At 38.6% G+C, this 20,194-nt stretch overlaps 1 protein-coding gene across 2 annotated transcripts in view; it reads right to left on the bottom strand.

The window, feature by feature from the left end:
* The window catches only part of EML4 (EMAP like 4), a 149,476-nt gene that overhangs the window by 70,415 nt on the left and 58,867 nt on the right, over positions 1–20,194 (bottom strand). For both annotated transcript variants that reach the window (XM_070932367.1, XM_070932368.1), the window contains exon 2: positions 9,739–9,921. In XM_070932367.1, coding sequence (XP_070788468.1) covers positions 9,739–9,921 — 183 coding nt within the window. The remainder of the gene's footprint in view (positions 1–9,738; positions 9,922–20,194) is intronic.

The following is a 20,194-nucleotide window of genomic DNA, read 5'->3' on the forward strand; positions in this document are numbered from 1 at the left end:
ATCTATATTTTACCCAATAGATGCAAATTATTCATTTAATGTTCATGAATATTTTTATATTATAAAAATAATATAAAGCTGTTGTTAATGTTCTTTTTTGAACATTAAAAGCATTAAAACCAAACAACCGTAACATAACCATAAAACACTAGAAATAAGAAGAGACCAAGAATGCAAGTGCTAGTTTATTTTTACTGAAAAATAATAATAATACTTGCTTGTGCAAACCAGAATCTATTTAAGGGGAGGGAGAATACTTTACAATTAAAATGCTGTATCAAGTATTGATCTACCAAATTTAGAAAACAGGATTTACCCAATGAATTCATTCAAAAGAATAAGGTACCCTGATTTTAAGATAAAGTGCTAAAAACTAACACCTGCATACTTGACCTGGAAATGTTAGGACTGTCATCAGCAATTTATTTATTTATTTATTTATTTATTTATTTATTTATTTATTTATTTATTTATTTATTTATTTATTTATTTATTTATTTATTTATTTATTTATTTATTTATTTATTTATTTATTTATTTATTTATTTATTTATTTATTTATTTATTATTTATTTATTTATTTATTTATTTATTTTTGATTGATTGATTGATTGATTTAAATTCATTTAAATTCATTTAAATTCATTTCATTTCATTTCATTTCATTTCTCCCAAAGGACTCAGGGCGGTGTACAGCCTAATTAAAAACACAAGGACAGACAAAATTTAAAAAATAATTAAAATTATTAAATAATAGGCCCAATTTATAAAACCCCAAATTTAAAATCCCATTTAAAACCAATTAAAATCTTTACATTGATAGCCCAGCCTGACGGAACAACATGGTTTTGAGGGCACAGCGAAACACACAGAGATCAGAGATTTTACGAATTTCTGGGGGCAGATCATTCCAAAGGGCAGGGGCTCCCACAGAGAAGGCCCTCCCCCTGGGTGTTGCCAGCCGACATAATTTGGCCAATGGCACCCTGAGGAGACCCTCTCTGTGGGAGCGAACTGGTCGGTGGGAGGCTACTGGTGCAGAAGACGGTCTCGAAGGTATCCAGGTCCAATGCCATGGAGCGCTTTAAAGGTGGTAACCAACACCTTGAATCGCACCCGGAAGACCACTGGGAGCCAGTGCAGCTCGCGCAGGAGGGGTGTCACGTGGGCACAATGAGTTGCGCCCATAACCACCCAACTTGATGGCAAAACATGCTTAAACAGATTGGTTTGCTTAAATGGAGGAACCAAATGCGGTCCACAAAATTTTGATAAAACAGTACTAATTTTTACAGTACTTTTCAAATAGATGGGCTGCCAACATTATACACATTCTCGTCACAGAAAAAAAGTGAGATATTATAAAAATGTACGCAAATGATGAAATAAAAATAAATAATAATTGAATAAGAAATTGAAATGAGAATAAAGATAATTAGGAAATCAGGGCTGCTCGAATACCACTTTAGATTGAACTGAAAAGGAAAACAACAGGAGAGAGAGGAAGGAGTAGAGAGAGAGGAAGGGAAAAGAGAGGAGAGGAGAGAAGAGGAGGAAGAAGAAAGGGAAAAGGAGAAAGGGAAAGAAGAGGGAGGGGAAAGAGGAGTAAAGAATGTTAGAAGGGGGAAGAAGAGAGGAGTGGGGGAAGAGAAGGGGACGTAGGAAAGAGAAGGAGAGGAAGAACAAAGGAAGTAGGAGGAGAAACAGGGGGAGAAGGGGAGGAGAAGAAGAAAGGTTGGAGTAAAGGTAAAGGGTAAAAGAGCAGCCCCGAAAAAGTAAAAAGTAAAAATGAAAGTTAAAAGAAAAGATGAATGAAAAATGAGGGAAATGACTGTACATGTAAATGTGTTTATGAAAAATAAAACTAAAAAACTTTATAAAAAAAAGAAAAGAAAAAAATATTCTCGTCCCAAAGGTGTTTTTTCAAGGAGGCAACTGGACTTTGTTTTTTTTCTTTTGAAGACGTTTCACTTCTCATCCAAGAAGCTTCTTCAGCTTTGAAAGAGTAGTGGGGAATGGAAGGATTTAAATTCCTTGCAGACAGCTGGTAATTTGAATTCTTTTAGAGGGTCGCTGAAGCACTTGGAGGTTTATCTGTGTCCTCAAGGTCACCTGAGCAGTGCTCCTGGTTCCTTTAGTCTGCAATTTTTCCTCTGGAAATCCATTCCTACTCCCATACCATTCAAAGGATGTTCATCCCAAATTGTATATCTAAAAGTCTGTAGAGATTCTCAGTCATCCAGGTCGTGGTTGTCCTGGACTTTTTTTATATTATAATAATTATTATAATAATTTTGATTTCTCCAAGTTTCTTCCCCCAAATAGCAATGAATTCCTTGTTGCCTTTTTGTGCTATAAGTCACTCTTCCAAAGATTACCCAGTCAAGAAAAAGCATTACTCAGTGATGCGAAGGGAAACTGGAGCATGAAATTTCTGTACTATCCACAATCAAAAGTCTAATACATTAGTGAAGAAAACATCATTGTTTTAAAAGGTCATTTCAGATGATTAAGCATCTCTACTTTTTGTCACTGGTGTTCACATAGAGAAGCCAACCATTTTAAAGGCAGGCTATATTGTAAGGTCAACTTTATTTGCCCCAATAATACATGTTTCCATGAGTCATTACAAATGAATAGCTCTCTTTATGCATGTGGCTGCTACAGAGGGCATTCTTAAGCACCAAATGAAGCTGAATTACCTGAAACAACAACAACAGACGAGCACTCTTGTGCTTCCCGTATAAAAAACGGATTAATGGTAGGGTGCATATCAAATACAGACATAAATTGCCTCAATAGCAGTCACTGATATCATTTGATTCAGGACTGGAGCCAGATTAGAACTGAATATAAAATGGGTTTCTATGTATGGGTAATTAAGATTAGAGTCAAAATGTGGGAGATCAAAGTGGTGAAAATGTCTTCCACAGATAATGAATTCCATCTCTATTGTAATAATTTTCCTAGAATAATGTCTGCCAAATTCAAGAGAGATATTTCATTAAAGCTCTGTCAAATACCCAACTGTGTAAATAAAAGATAACTTATATTCAAATAAAGTCCTTCATAACTTTCTTTTTTTCCCACAGGAACATATTTGGGAAGCCAAAGTTATTTTTATTAATAAAGCTGGAGAATGATGGATTTTTTTGCAAAAATGTATCAAACAAAATTATTGATCAAGCAGAGTTTTTAAAAGAAGCTAATTTTATTCTTTAAAAACTACAGCAGTTACATGCTAAAAATAATTAAAATGATGATAGCAGAAAAAACATGCTAATTGACTGTCTATATTTGAGGTCACTGTAATGCACGTGACAAAGGAATACTAACTGATCTTGGTCTAAAGCATGGAAGATAACCGCTTAGTAATCCAAAATGACCTTTGCATTCTTTTGCCACAATCATTTTTTTATTCTTTGCTTTATACAGCTATAATAGTATCTCTGAACTGATCTCCTATGATGCAAAGAGATGGACACACACCAAAACATCTAATGGAGGAGAAACTCAGGAAAAGGTACAACTCTAAGGAGCTGCAGAGAGGCAGAATGCCTACACTGATTCTGAAGCACCTCTGCCTGCTTCAAATCTAATTTTGGCATACCTCTAATAGAAACATTGCTCAGATTTTAAAAAATAACAGTTGGTGTTTAATATGCAATCTTCTATATCTACCAGGTCTATGAGATGCCCATTCCCACATAATTTCAGTGTTGCTTGATACCAATTCTAAAATTTCTGAAATAGTCTGATACTTCTTTGATTAATAACCCAAAACAGTTATTATACTTCTGTATTTTGGAATGAGAATTCCACTGTAACTACTGTCAATAATAAAAGGTGGTCTAGATGGAAGGAAGATCAAAAAACTGGCTTTGTGCAAAATGAGGAGAATTTGGTTAAACAAATTAGAGATCAAAAACAAATGCATATTAAAAGGTTGTATAGTGCTTTACTGGAAATAGATTCTGAGACTGAATTGGTTAAAGACTGTATGATTAAATGGGCACAAAATTTTCAAGAGCCAGTAATGATGGAAACTTGGGAAAAGATTTGGATTAGAAATGTGAAATTTACACAAGCACAAAATTTAAGAGAAAATTTTTATAAAATGTTTTATAGATGGCACTTAGATCCTAAAAAATTATCATGTATGTATTCTAATGTGCAAGCTAAATGTTGGAGATGTGACTGTGATGATGCAACTTATTATCATATATGGTGGACTTGTAGAAAAATCAAAGCATTTTGGATAAAGATTTGGTGGGTGATGCAGAATATTCTTAAAAAGAGATTGAAATTTACTCCACAGTTGTTCTTACTGGGTATAACTATGGATTGTACAGTTGCAGAGACTAAATTGATTTTGAACTTGATAACAGCAGCAAGATTGCTGGTAGCACAACATTGGAAGAAGGACTTTTTGCCTACTATTGAAGATTGGATATTGAAAGTAACTAATTTAGCTGAAATGGCTAAAATTTCAGCATATTTGAAGGATCACACACAAGAAAGGTACATACAGGACTGGAGAAGATGGATTGATTATATACAAAGTAAGTACCAGACCAAAAAATATCAAATAGCCTATGAATGATTTTTCTTATTTGTATAAGTGTTATATAAGTGATATTAGATGTATTATGTTTAAGAAATAGGATTTTATATATGGGGGGTTAAGAAATTTTTTTATAGGGGTGTTAGTTTATTGATTGGTTATGCAATTTAGATTATTGTTAAAGATCAATAGAAATACCTTGTGTTCTGCTCTGGGAAGTCGGGGAGGGGGAGGGGGGTTGGGGGGGGTTGGGGGGGGTTGGGGGGAAAATATGTTTGTTTTTAAAACTTTTTCAATAAAAAAATAAAATAAATAAAAGGTGGTAAAATACTGTAAATGGCTCTTAAAATAACACAGCAGCTTTTATAAGAGCAGTCTTGTTACATGTCAAGTTCACTTACAGTGCCATCTTCATTTTCATTTTTTCTTCCCCCTTATTAAACAACATGCAAATACTATGAAGTAATTACCCTTTGTTTTATGACACAATGTTCACCAATGTTCTATTAAATTAAAAATACCCAGCTACTCTCAATCCAAATATTAATATTGCAAATTAAACAGTAGCAAAGTGTAAAATAATATATACGATACAAGTCACTTCCATATATGTAATAGATTATAATGTTATTGTGGCTGAAGAAAGCAAGTTAACCATGAGTACTACCAACAAAGAAAAAAATAGCTAGGCAAGCTTTGGAAATCAAACACGCCAATTCATTAAACATACCAATTTGCTCAATAACTTCTTTCCTCCACATATATACTATATGATCCTCATTACATGAAAATCTAAAGCTTTACATATCGCAAGATTTTTTAAGAAGATAAACCAAGTATATATAAACTTACATATCTGTCTCTCCTTTTTTCTCTCTCCCACTCACTTACTCACAAATAGATGCACATGTCCAAATGTGCATTTTTTCAATACCACCACCTCCTCCTCCTCCTCCTCCTCCTCCTGCTTTTTGAGCAGTTTCCAGTGAATCGATGTTTTCCGAAACATTCTTTTTCAAGCAATCACAAGAGCTGCACAACCGCACCATGACTTAACTTGATGTAAAATTAACATATCCCCTTTTCTCCCTCCCTCCTCAGTGACCAAGGATCAGGGTTCTGCCGGCTTCCCCTGTAGTGTTTCCCAAATTAAAAAAAGAAAAAAAAGAAAGAATTGGATCGTGGGATCTTCAATGCTGTTCAACCGGCACCACAAATCAAGAACGTGTCCACATTCTATCCCTGGTGAGTTCAGAAAAAAACATTTGGCTTTTAATGTACACGGACGGGCTTTTGAAAGGAAAAAGTCCAGAAAAGCCACCACAACTGTCTATGCACAGAACACAAACCCAGCGGCAAAAAGGAATGTGTATCGTGTGTGGGAAATAAGGCGGTGCGACGGGCACCCAAGGGCTCCCAGGGCGTTTTCAGAATTCCTCGTGGACGTTCCATGCATAATCCATCAGCTTGCTGCCGGTGAAATACTTGCTGTATTTTAAGACCTCCTCCAACTCCAGGTGGTGGTTTTGGTTCTCATCTGCCACGGTGATCATCTGCTTGGCTTCGTTCAAGGCGTTGTACTCATTCATGGGGTCCATATACTCCTCCAGCTCTTCCATGGTAACGATACCATCATGGTTGGCGTCGATGATGTCTTCAAACTCTTTCTTTCGGTCTTTCACCCAGTCATCGTCTACATCCTGGGCTTGCTGGTTACTTATATTTTTATTTTTCTCTTGCTACTGCTGACCATTAGGCTTAAAATATGCCATAAAAATGAACAGCATGCCATGCAAGTGGCTGAATGTTTGAAGTACCTCAACAAGGAAATTCAGTAATTATATATCAGTCACTGATAATATAGCAATAGCACTTAGACTTATATACCGCTTCACAGTGCTTTACAACCATCTCTAAGCAGTTTATAGTGTCAGCATATTGTCCCCAACAATCTGGATTCTCATTTTACTGATCTCGGAAAGATGGAAGCTGGGTCAACCTTGAGCTGGTGAGAATCGAACTGCCAAACTGCTGGCAGCAGGCAGTCAGCAGACGTAGCCTGCAGTACTGCATTCTAACCACTCTGCCACCATAGCTATGTATAAGTGGTAATATATCAGTATCAGTATCACCCACTTGATACTTCTATTCCTACACTACTTTAGCTCAGATATATTAGATTTCAATTTAAATGACCTTTGTAATATACTGTACTTTATACTTTTTAAGGCATCAATTTATGCCTTGGATTTATTTGGGGTTTGAATTCATTTGATGGCATTCTAATGCTTTAGGAAAAGGTAGAATAAACCTACCCAATAATGTACTAAGAGTTTCTTTTCTTTATTACATTCTTGCAAATTGTTTCCTTGATTTGCTGTTTGGAGGGGTAGATTCATGAATCAAGCTTGAAAGAGGAACTAGCATCCCAGCAGTGGTATAATTTTCTTTGTAAACTATTTCTGTGAAAAACTATTTTCTGTTTCCATGATGCCACTAACTTTAGAAAATGCCCAGGGAGAACTAGAGTGGGTATTTTTTTAAAGTCATTTTACAGGAAATACAATTTCTTGCCACTACTATTAATATAAGGTGAAACATCTGCCTGATCGCAATCTTTGCAAAAGATACCTATTTTTAAATTTTTAGACAAAGGCAAATTACCACTTAAAAGTACTTTCTTTCTTCTCCCCAGGTTATTTAACTGCAAATGATTCTCAAGACATTAGAGGAAAAGTCAGAGTTCTTTAGCAAAACACATGCTTTATTTGTTAATTATCCAAGGTTTAGTCTACATATAATATAGAAAAAAATATCTACTTAAAGGGTAAGAAAGGTGTCAGATTGCTAGATGGCAGAAAAGACCTCTATATTTCCTTGCTGTCATCTATAAGTTTTTTACAACAGCAATGTGGGAAGAATAGTTGTTAGACAATCTCTTTCAAATTATTTTTGCATTTTCTCTCAAGTAAACTTTCACATCTTTTCTGCATATAGCTTAACTGCCCCATTGCAGATGATCCTGAATCAGCTTCTTTCAACTTGATGTCCTGTTACTGCACTGTCCATTACTAGCATACAATATTTTCATTCACCAAGGAGAGAGCAAGATTTTACAGAAAGACATCTGGAATGCACCAAATTAGGGAGGAATATCATATTATGGCATAGCAAAGGCCAGGTGAGGATGAGCAGATGGCCCCAAGTGCAGGCAATATGGTGGTACTGCCAAAGGCAAGGAGGCTGGCAGCAGCAACCTGTATCTAGCTTTGTTGCTGCATCTGTGTCTCTACTTCAACTACTAAACAGCTGAGATTATGAAGATCAGTAATTGATGGTCAGGAGAGCAGTGCAAGAATAGCCAGAGAGTTGGAGCTAGTGGCACATCAGTGAGCTCTTGGTACAATTCAGCACATGCAGGCAGTACATGCAGGATACCACACAGCAGAGGGGGTGCATTTTTTTAGGGGAGGGATTGGAAGTTTCAGTGTTTTTCACATTTTATAAATCTTTACAAAATGGTGAAAAACTATTGAGAACTTGAAAGTTTTATTCAAAACCAAGCAACTGTTTTTTTCTATACTGTTTGCTGATAATGTGGCAAAAGCTACAACAAAGCCAGGATATTTAATGGAAATTTTTCAACTGTGGAGATATTTGAAAGACACTAGAATCAGGTAACTATTAGGAAGCCAACTATTATATAACCTGAGAAGAGAGGGTAACTATATCTGCTGTATCTATAACCGTTATCAAAAAAATCAGAAACCATTTTTAATATTTTTTCTTTTTCTATATTTTTACATTTTTCTTATTAGTTTTCTTTATTCTTTGATTTGTACTGTTTTAATTTTGATGAAAAAGTTGTTCAATATAAATTATTTTTTTAAAAAAGGAAACTACTAGAGTCAATCCTGAAGAAACAAAAATATGAACAGTGTTGCAATTTCTGGAATTTACTGTAAAGTGGAATCTTTGTGAATCTTTGCCAAATGTACTTTTATGCTTAAGTTTTTTCCTAACTATTTTTGAGGATATAATATTTAAAATACTTAGAATTACTTATAACAACCCAAATGACAGAAAATTAGGTTATTATTGCAGTTAGAAAAAGGAGATCTACTCATGGTTTCAAGGAACCTTAGCATACTGATGTTGGTAAATCCATATAGGAGACAAATTTGTAGGTATTATGGAAATCAGGTGGATTCACCTCACCTTCAATGCAAGAACTGCAATGGAAGATGGCATTAAAATAATAATTGCCAACATTGGAAAAATCTAGAAAGCTCTAGATGAGCAAAGGCAGACTGAGTAATCTGGCTATTATGATAGAATGTGCACCTGCAGGAGGACTCTGGGAGACTTTTGGCAATATAAAGATTTCCCAGAAAGAGACCTGAATTAACAGACTGCTCAGACTTGAACTGGAGGAAGATGTTCAACATTTAACATTTCTCATATCTACCAGGTTTCCCTGAAAATAAGACCCTGTCTTATATTTTTTTGAATCCTGAAATAAGCGCTTGGCCTTATTGCTGTGTGCTCAAAAGCCCAATTGGGCTTATTATCAGGGGATATCTTATTTTGGGGGAAACACGATAGTAAGTGAGAAAGTTATAGCTTTGGTCTGGCCATTAGGTGTAATCTAATAAACAATTGAACTTGAATGAATCTCGTTGCCTCAGTTGGGCTTGGGCCTGACATTATTGAACATGAATCTGCAAAGAAGATAAATTAGTACCATGACAGACTAATATATAAGAAAATTATTTTACCAATATTTTTATATAAAATCCGTTTGTTTGCCCCCCATATTTTATACTTTTTTCCTTTTTATTGGCAAGGTTATATATACAAAATTCAATAAAACAAAATATTCACTGTATGTGTGGCCATTCTTCTTTTTATTTCATGTTTATTTCTGAAAATGATTTAATTGTAGAGAGGAAGTTCTTTAAAATGATTCCACAGGGTGTCAAATCGCTAGATACCACTGCTATAATATGATAAACACTTGGATCGCACATGGTTTGGAAAAACCTGTAACTCTGGAAATGATGTATCATTAAAAGTTTAATTGGTGAGCCTAATGAGCTTCATTAATGCATAATACATAGATGACACACACTCAATCTTAGATGAAAAAGATATGCTAAGAAGGGCTGTCTTACCTTTACTAGGTGCCGATTTTCTCACAGATGCAACATGATCTTCTGAGATGGCAAGTCTTCTCACTACATCAGCCAGAGCTGCTTTCAACACTGTGATTTCATCTTCTTGCTGCTGCACTCTCAGTTCAAGAGCCGAAAGGCGATCTTGGACATCAGAGGTACTTGCTGCAGAAATGCTATCATCTGTGGGAATAAAAGATATGGTGCTTTCAAGGTGTGCCATAACTTTCTAAAAGAGAACTGTTTGTATGTTTATGTTGTTCCATTAAAATAAAAGTTTCTGCTTACCAATAATAAAATAGAAACAACCAATCTACATAACAGAAACAAGAGAAACATAATAAAATTGAGAAATCTGTGAAAATATTTATAAAAGAAATTTTAAAGTGTCAACTTTATCCAAAGTGGACTGAATTTTGAACATATTTTGAGATCTGCATCTACAGTATCATTATTATAGAGGCAGTCTCGCATCCATCAAATGTTTTGGGATTGTAATTCCCAGAATTTTCAGCCAATGTGGCAACATTTAGAGAAACTATGGAATAAATATGATGATGATGATGATGTGGACAGGATTTTGGGGAGACTTAGTGCGGCCACATGTTTACTGGACCCGTGTCCCTCCTGGTTGGTACTGGCTTCCCGGGAAGTTACACGAGGCTGGCTCCAGGGTGTTATCAATGCTTCGTTGAGTGAGGGTTACTTCCCCACCGCCTTGAAAGAGGCGGTGGTGAGGCCTCTCAAGAAGCCGTCCCTGGATCCGGCAATATTGGCCAACTACCGTCCTGTCTCCAACCTTCGCTTCATGGCGAAGGTTGTTGAGAGTGTGGTCGCGCAACAGTTTCCGCAATTCCTGGAGGAAACATCCTATCTAGATCCGTTCCAGGCGGGTTTTAGGTCTGGGCACAGCACGGAAACGGCATTGGTCGCGTTGGTTGATGATCTCTGGAGGGCTCGGGACAGGGGTTGCTCCTCTGTTCTGGTCCTGTTAGACCTCTCAGCGGCTTTTGATACCATCGACCATGGTATCATGCTGCACTGGCTGGAAGAGTTGGGGGTGGGAGGCACCGTGTTACGGTGGTTCTCCTCCTTTCTCTCTGACCGGTCGCAGTTTGTGTTGGCAGGGGGGCAGAGGTCGACCTCGAGGCCTCTCATTTGTGGAGTGCCGCAGGGATCGGTCCTCTCGCCCCTTCTGTTCAACATTTATGTGAAGCCCCTGGGCGAGATCATCCGTGGCTTCGGGGTTAGATACCACCAGTACACTGATGACATCCAGCTGAACATCTCCACCCCAGACCACCCCAACGATGCCCTTGAAGTGATGTCCCAGTGCCTGGAGGCTGTGCGGATCTGGATGGGAAGGAACAGGCTCAAGCTCAACCCTTCCAAGACTGAGTGGCTGTGGCTCCCGGCATCCCGATATAATCAGTTGACTCCATCACTGACTATTGGGGGCGAGTCGTTGGCCCCCACAGAGAGGGCTCGCAATCTGGGAGTCCTCCTGGATATGCAGCTGTCCTTGGAGGAACATCTGACGGCTGTAACCAGGGGGACCTTTTGTCAGGTCCGCCTGATTCACCAGTTGCGGCCCTTCCCTTTCTTGATCGGGATTCCCTGTGCACAGTCACTCATGCCCTCGTCACCTCTCGCCTTGACTACTGCAACACTCTCTACATGGGGCTCCCCTTGAGGAGCACCCGGAGGCTCCAGCTGGTCCAGAACGCAGCAGTGCGGGTAGTGACGGGAGCAGCATGGCGCTCCCATGTAACACAGCTCCTGCGCGAGCTGCACTGGCTTCCGGTGGTCTTCCGGGTGTGCTTCAAGGTGTTGGTTATCACCTTTAAAGTGCTCCATGGCATAGGGCCTAGCTATCTTCGAGACCTGCTGCTACCGACGACCTCCCATCGACCTGTGCGCTCCCACAGAGAGGGCCTCCTCAGGGTGCCATCAGCCAAACAGTGCAGGCTGGTGACCCCCAGAGGGAGGGCCTTCTCTGTGGGGGCATCTATCCTCTGGAATCAGCTGCCCCCAGAGATAAGGAGAATCCAAGACCTCAGTGCCTTCCGTCATGCCCTTAAAACCCATTTTTTTAAGCAAGCCGGGCTGGCTTAAGAAGTAATTTTTTAAATGTTTTAATTGATAGTGAGTTTTAATTGGGCCAAATGTATATATCTTTTAATTGTTTTTAATATTTGTATTGCATGTTTTTTAATTTTGGCTGTACACCGCCCTGAGTCCTCAGGGAGAAGGGCAGTATAGAAATTTATCAATCAATCAACCAACCAATCAATCAATCAATCAATCAATAAATCAATAAATAAATCAATCAATCAATCAATAAATAAATAAATATAAATATAAATATAAATAAATAAATGTCTTGACTGTAAACCTCTCCTTTAGATGTGAGAAATTGTTGAAACCCGTATCGTAAATTATTTATTTATTTGTTTATTTATTATATTTATATACCGCCCTTCTCCCGAAGGACTCAGGGCGGTGAACAGCCAAGATCAAATACATAAATATAAAAGTTAAAAACAATTTAAAACCAGATTAAATACTTTGGCCTGCAATTAAAAACATCCCATTAAAATCCAATTTAAAATTTAAAACCGTTAAAATTAGGCTAGCCCGGCTTGTTGGAATAATGAAGTCTTCAGGGCACAGTGGAAGGTGCGCAAGTCCAGGATCCTCCGTACCTCCGGGGGCAGCTCGTTCCAGAGGGCAGGAGCCCCCACTGAGAAGGCTCTCCCCCAGGGGGTCTCCAGTCGACATTGTCTGACCGACGGCATCCCGAGGAGCCCCGCCCTGTGGGAGCATACTGGCTGGTGGGAGGCTGTCGGTAGCAGAAGGCGGTCCCATAAGTACCCAGGTCCTAAGCCATGGAGCGCTTTAAAGATGTTAATCAACACCTTGAATCGCACCCTGAAGACCACTGGGAGCCAATGCAGCTTGTGCAGGAGATGTGTTACATGGGAGCGTCCAGCCACTCCCATAATCACCCGCGCAGCCGCATTTTGGACCAGCTGGAGCCTCCAGATACTCTTCAAAGGGAGCCCCATGTAGAGAGCATTGCAGTAGTCCAGTCGGGAAGTGACGAGGGCATGAGTGACCATGCGCAGGGAGTCCCAATCCAGAAAGGGACACAACTGGCAGATCTTTATTAGGCGAACCTGATAAAAAGCCCCCCTAGCCATGGCCGTCATATGCTCTTCTAAAGACAGCCGCGCGTCCAGGAGGACACCCAAGTTGCAAGCCCTCTCCATGGGGGCCAATGACTCACCCCCAATAGCCAGCGATGGAACCAGCGGGCTATATCGGGATGCCGGAAGCCACAGCCACTCAGTTTTGGAGGGGTTGAGTCGGAGTCTGTTTCTCCCCATCCAGACCTGCACGGCCTCCAGGCACTGGGACATCATCACTTCAAGGGCATCATTGGGATGGTCTGGGGTGGAGATGTACAGCTGAGTATCATCAGCGTACTGATGGAACTGCACCTCAAAATCACGGATGATCTCACCCAGTGGCTTCACATAAATGTTGAACAGAAGGGGCGAGAGGACCGACCCCTGCGGCACCCCACACATAAGGCGCCTCAAGGACAACCTCTGCCCCCCTGCCAACACAAACTGCAACCAGTCAGAGAGAAAGGAGGAGAACCACCATAATACGGTGCCCCCAACCCCCAGCCCCTCCAGCCGGCACAGCATGATACCATGGTCGATGGTATCAAAAGCCGCTGAGAGATCTAATAGGACCAGGACAGAGGAACAACCCCTGTCCTGAGCCCTCCAGAGATCATCAACCAATGCGACCAATGCCGTTTCCGTGCTGTACCCAGGCTGTACCCAGGCCTGAAACCTTAAGCACCTACATGCAACTGCTTCTACCCACACAACCCCAAAAAGGCCTTATGAAAAATAAAGTAAGGGGTACCAAACAGGAGACTTAACAAAATATGCAAAGTGGTATATAATATCATTACATGATAGTAAAAAATGTGTAGAATCCAACACAGATTAGAGAAGACCTGGGTATTTTACTCCCCCCATCCCCCAGCCGCATCTGGCCCTTTGCCTGTCCCTGTCCAGCTCGCATAAAATAAATCAAAAATTAGAAATCAAACGTAATTAAGCAAGCTGCAGGAGGCAGGAGGAGAAGCCCAGTCAGGTCCGACTCTATGCACTTGCAATGCACTCCTTCAGTCACCTGGTGGCTACAGGAGAACAAGGAGAGAAAGCACTTCTCTGTGCCCGTGCAGTATTTGCCCCTTGTCTGAAGCAATTTGAGGAATTGAGGTGGCGGAGTTTGAGGACATAAAATCAAGTTACATTGGTTTGGCCCTCCACAACAATACTACTTTCTCATATGTCCCCTTGGGAAAATTAATTGCCCACCCCTGGATTAGAACACTGTGCACACCATTCTCCATGGAAAGGGACATTTCAAATGTTTCCAATTATTTTTGAAAAGGCTTAAGAACAAAAGATGTTGCTGGTACACTCAAGATAATTGAGAAAGCCAAAGAATATGAAAACAATGTTAATATGCACTTCATTGATTATAGAAAGACCTTCTATTGTGTCAGCCATGTTGAGCTGAAAATGGGAATCTCACAATATTTCACTGTCCTCATACAAAACCTACAAAATATGACAAAATGGATTAGTTCCAGGTTGGTAAAGAAAGGAGTCAAAGTTTAATACTGTCTCATTATTGAATCTATACAAGAAAAATATATTAATAGAAGATAAGTGTGTTTTAAAAATCAAAAGAAAAATCAACAATAGCCTATGCTTATGACACTACTGTGACAGCTAAAAATGTAAACTCTAATAATAAAATTCCAGGAGCATAGTGAAAAAAATGGGACTGAGATTAAAAATAAAGCAAGCCAAACAAATGACAAGTAAACTGTGTTTTCCCTGAAAATAAGACCTAACCGGAAAATAAGACCTAATGCGTCTTTTGGAACAAAAATTACTATAAGACCCGGTCTTATTTTCAGGGAATCTGTAGTAATCTGCCCTAGGACTAACAATTAAGAGACTGAAGTGTTGGGAAGCTTCTACATTTTAGGATTGACTATGAACAATTAGGAAATAGCTGCAGACTAACAATAATGGCACTGGAAAAAAATATTTCAATGTTTTGATTAGTCTGCTAGACCTACAAAGAATCATGTAGGCAAATTTTCCCTGTAATGCTCTATGGAAAGGAAAATTTGGTTTTGAAGAAGCAAGTCAGAATAAATATTGGTATCTTGAACTTTGATTTTGAGAATACGATGGACAGACAAACAAATGGATCATAGAACAAATCAATCCAAAATCCACACTCAAGGCACAAATAATCAGGTTGAAATTACATAACTTGGACACATAGTAGCGCTCTTGAGAAGTCCATGATGGGAAAGATAGAAGAAAAAGGAAGAAGAGAACAACCAGCAGCAAAATGGATTAAATTATAACCCTGAGGAGTACATCATTGGAACCTGAGGTGCTAGGCTGGGGATAGATCATCCTGGAGAAGGTGTATCTACATTGTTGCTAACAGTTGACAGATTTCATGGCACGTAATCAATGAATCACAATAAAGAGATCTGCTTATGTTGTATTATGCTGGTATAATAATTATAGTCATGTTAAGGCAGATAGAAAATAATTTTAGTGATTTGGCCATAAGACACAATGAATCTAAAATGCTACTACAGTGGTTCCCAAACTTTTTCAGTCCACCGCCCCCTTGGTACTACAAACTCATCCTCAGTGCCCCCCACCCAGGGGTGGGTTCTACATACCTTTACTACTGGTTTGCAGCGGGGCCACGCGCACGCGCTCACTTCGCTTGCGCGTGCACGCGCTCTTCTGCCGGTTTTACTACCGGTTCTATAGAACCGGTGAGAACCGGGGCAACCCACCACTGCCCCCACCCCCACCCCCTATAAATAGCATTGTTTGGAATAGCGACCCACTAAGGAAGATAGTATACACAGAATACAGCCATTTTTTGGCCTCCTGAAGCCTTGCCCTGCATGTCCCATTTTTGTGAAAAACGGGCCCGTTTTTCGCAAAAACAGGGTGCGCAGAGCCTTTGGGAGGCCTGCAGGCTGCTCCAATACAAATCTATCCCTGTAACAAAAATAGCTAACACTATTAGTTAACACTAAAGAAATCTCCTGAATCAACCAATCTAGAGCAGTGATTCTCAGCTGGGGGTTCCTTTTGAATTTGCTGACCACCAGCGAGCGGGAGAAAGCAATTTCACAGAGGAGGGGATGGAGAGGGCTGTGAGATGAATTCACACCCATTCCCAGACCCCCTTGGAATCAGCCTGCAGTCCTCCCCTGCCTCCTCAGGTGGTGGAGCTGGGGCAGGGGATGCTTTTCAAGAAGTCACAAGGAGGGCTGAGAGCTGGTTTCTGTCCCACAAGTAAGATTTGGTCCAGAACCAACCCCAACATGAAGGTCTTTTATTTGCTCCTTGTACTCCTTGTCTTTGCATTTTTAACAGGTAATAAATTAAATTTCTGATGATGTGGAAATAGCTCATAACTCACCTTTCCAGACAGCTATTATCATGTCTAAAAGCAAGATACTCTTCTCCATCTTTTGTCTGGAGTACCATTTAATCCAGAGCCTTTTAATTCCAGAAGTCCAAGTTTAAAGAATGGACTTCTGAAATTAAAGCTCCATTTTTAGCTAAAACTTAATTCACACCTGTTAATTTTGCTTGAGCAGTGTGAACAATTGACAGTGTGATCCTCCAAAGGTCTGAAAAATATATCATTGATTTTTCTTTGGCAATTAAACTAGGTAACCAATGTGAAAAAATGCATCAAGGAAGGACTGGAAAGCCAATTCAAACTGAACCGTATTGGGTTTTCTGTTGTTATTTGAATAAAATGAAAAGAAATCAAATAGTGGTACCTAGTGCGGAAAAAGAGACGAAATAATGAGTCATTCTCTACACTTGAATTCTCTACACTTAAAATATCTAGAAATTATTATGGTTAAGTGACTTTTGCCCCATTTTACGATTTTTCTTGCCATAGTTCAAATCAAAGTTCAAATCAAAGATTTGATAGTTCAAATCAGAGATTTGATAATTCAAATCAAAGATTTCTGAGACCAATGTCGAATACTTAAATTTCAGTAGTCACCAATCCCAGTCTTAAAATGAGTTTAGAATCAGTGGGAGTCACTGATAACACTGAACTAGCTACTGATAATGAGTCCAGTCCTGCCTTTCTTTTCCTTCTGTCCAAGTTTTGCAAATACTTTTTCCAGGTATATGTTTTATTCCATTATTGTTAGGGAAAAAATGAGTCTTCCAAGCAATTTTAAAAGACACTGTCAGAATGATTCTGCTCTCAGCTCCCTTTGTAGCTCCTTGAAAAGCACCCACCCACTTATGTAAATGAAAAGAATAAGCTTAAAAATCCTAGCCTTTTAAAATTGAAAATATGGAGAATTGGGAGGATGAATATGAGACACTAAGGGAGATGTTTCAAAAAGTAAGGGAGGCATTTAAGGTAAATAAAGAAGCAGAGAATTGGTTAGCTTGCAAAAAAAAAAGAAAGAGAAAAGATGAATGAGAAGCAAGAGAAACAAGGAGCTAATATTGAAAAGGAAATAATTGAAAAAAGATAAAGATGATTACACTGGGTTCAATAGAAAAAATGGAATAAGATGAAATATACTGCTAATAATTAAAAAGATGAGGGGAAATTTTGAGAAATATACTTGATAAATGAAAGAAAGACTGGGGTTGCCTGGACTCCATAGTGGAAAATATAAAATTGAAAATGAATACAGCAATAGAGAGGGATGAAGGAAGGAGAAGAGAGATGGAAGAAGGAAGGAGAGAGAGGGAAGGAAGAGAAGGGAGGAAGGGAAGAGAATTAGAGTAGGAGTGAGGGTAAGAGAGGGAGGAAGAGAGGAGGAGAAGGAGAAAAGAAGAGGAAGTAGGGAGGAGAAGAAGAGGGGGGGAAGAGAAAGTAAGAAGGAAAGAAAAGAGAGAGGTGGTAGGTTTGAGGAGAAAGATTGCTTTACAATAAAAAAAGATGAAATGGAAGAAAGGCAACCCCAAACAAATATAAAGATATTAAGATAAAGAATGAATTGTTGAACTTTAAAGAATAAAAGAGAACAAATATGAATAAATAGCAATAATTAGAAACACGCATACAAACATACAATGTATTTTCTTTGAACAGAGTATTTGGCCGGTTCACAAATTTAAACAGTGTTTAGTCATTTCAATTAAATTTACAATTTCTATATTTCCTTTTTGCCATATTTATTCCTCATCTATTTTTTTAAAAAAACAATATTACCCTTCATCCTCATCTCTAATATTAATCAAATTCAATTTTCCCTTCTATTCTATATTATACCCCTTCCCATTGTCATCTATTTTTATATCCATCCTCACATTGGTTAATTATGTAATATTACAGTTGTTTAATACAAATTCAACATTTTAATATAAATCAATTAATTATATAACTATCTTTTTTGTATATTAATCAATATGAACATAAATATTCCAATTATTTCCATGCAATCCAATTTCTTACAAATCAATTAATTATATTTACCAATAATAATAAATCAAATAATTTCCCCCATATATTCCTCCAAACCACAACTTAACCATTTCTGCTTTCAACACAATATATAATAGTATCTCAATTATTACAATTCCCTAGTTAAACAGAGCTTTTTTTTCTTTTGCGTTTTAAAATCTTGAAGTCTCCTCTTTTGCCTAAATTTCCCATTGTTTACACCTACCTTTTTTGATGAGGAAAAAGAAATCTGCCTCTGCCTAATTTTCCAACGTTGCAGCAAACAGTAAAGCCAACAACCTGCTTTACTTTCGGTTTCGTTTTCAGCTGAGAACAAATCAGCTGAGAGTTGCGGATCTAATCAACGGGCTAATTAGCCTATGCTGAAGCTGAAAGTTGTTTTTTCTTGCTGTTTGCTTGCAAGGAGGTAACTGCACAGGCCAAAGGGTGGGGGCCACACTCCTTGCCACTTAGCGCCCCCCTGCCATCCCCTTTTGCCTCTAGCGCCCCCCTGCTGTCCCCCTTGCCTCTTACCACCCCCCCAAGGCATCCCAACCCCCCCCAGGGGGCGGTACCGCCCACTTTGGGAACCACTGTGCTAGTACAAAAGCAAATACTATTTATAAAACCACAAGTATTTTTTTTTAAATGAAAAGAAGTGCATAATGTGAATGTGACATTTTAAGAATAACTCCCTCTTTACAACAAGGTCAAATAATTTAGTTGCAGGCAGTTAAAAGAATTTTTCTCACTTTGAATTCATCAAATTTTGATGGCAAGGATCTATTCCAGATAGCCATTTTATTTGGCTGCAGTGGCACAACATAACAAGTTATGGGGTACATACTCATCTAATGACTCTTCAGTATATACAGAACCTTAAACTGGATGAAGTATGACTGTAATGACCATCAAAACCAGCTTTTTACAGTATTAGAACTTCCAGGTATTCATTAGTGCATTAGAAGGTCCAACAATGAGATGTCCGTACAACTATTCCTATGATTATCAAAGATATGCACAAATAGGGTATCAAAAGAAAATACTTAAAAAGCAATATCTCAAGCTCATCTGGTGTTATACTGTGAAATATGCGCCTGCAAAGGAAGCATGGGTTGGGTGGGTCAATCCCAGTGGGATGAGACAGTCCTACAAGTAGCCTGGACCCATGCCATGAAGGACTTTAAAGATAATTACCACCTTAAATTGTACCTGAAAGCAAATTGGCATTCAGTGCAACTTGCAGACTGGTGGTATTACAAGGACCACTCTGGGGCCCCAAAAAATTGCCTGCTCCACTGCACTCCTGTAGCTTCCAAATGCTCTTTCAAGGATAGATGAGGAAAAAAAGATAAATAAAAAATTAGTTAGAACTACAGAAACTGTTTTTAAAAAATGGGGTGTAACCTATGTTCGTAGATTTGTACAATCAATGACTTCTATGATTAAGGTGCAGAGTTAATATATCTAGCACAATATCTTACTGAAGTAAAATTTAGGAGAAGTGGTGAGTTTCTTAAACTAATGCTTAGATACCATTTGGGGCTAGATGAAAGTTAATAAATGGAAACTGAAACCTACTATTAATAATCAAATCAACTAGTGCTTGCTGGAGAGACTGCTGATATAGATAGAGTTACATACTGACTTAAAGATGGGATAAACTGTTTGGGAGCTCTCTGGATTTTAAACTGCTTCTGGATGTCCTTTGATGGCAGCTACATGGAGGTTTAGCTAGCCACAGCACTTCCGTTTGGAACTTGAACTTTAATCTCTCTTCCACATATTGGTAGCTTCCACTATTTATATAAAGTAAAGTTTCAACTGGTGCAAAATACAATTGTTTGTCTATTGATTAGACTATACTAAAATGTTGCATTAT

This window comes from Pituophis catenifer, unplaced genomic scaffold, assembly GCF_029215685.1.
Source record: "Pituophis catenifer annectens isolate HBS135680 unplaced genomic scaffold, rPitCat1.0.hap2 SCAF_1, whole genome shotgun sequence".
Taxonomy (NCBI): domain Eukaryota; kingdom Metazoa; phylum Chordata; class Lepidosauria; order Squamata; family Colubridae; genus Pituophis; species Pituophis catenifer.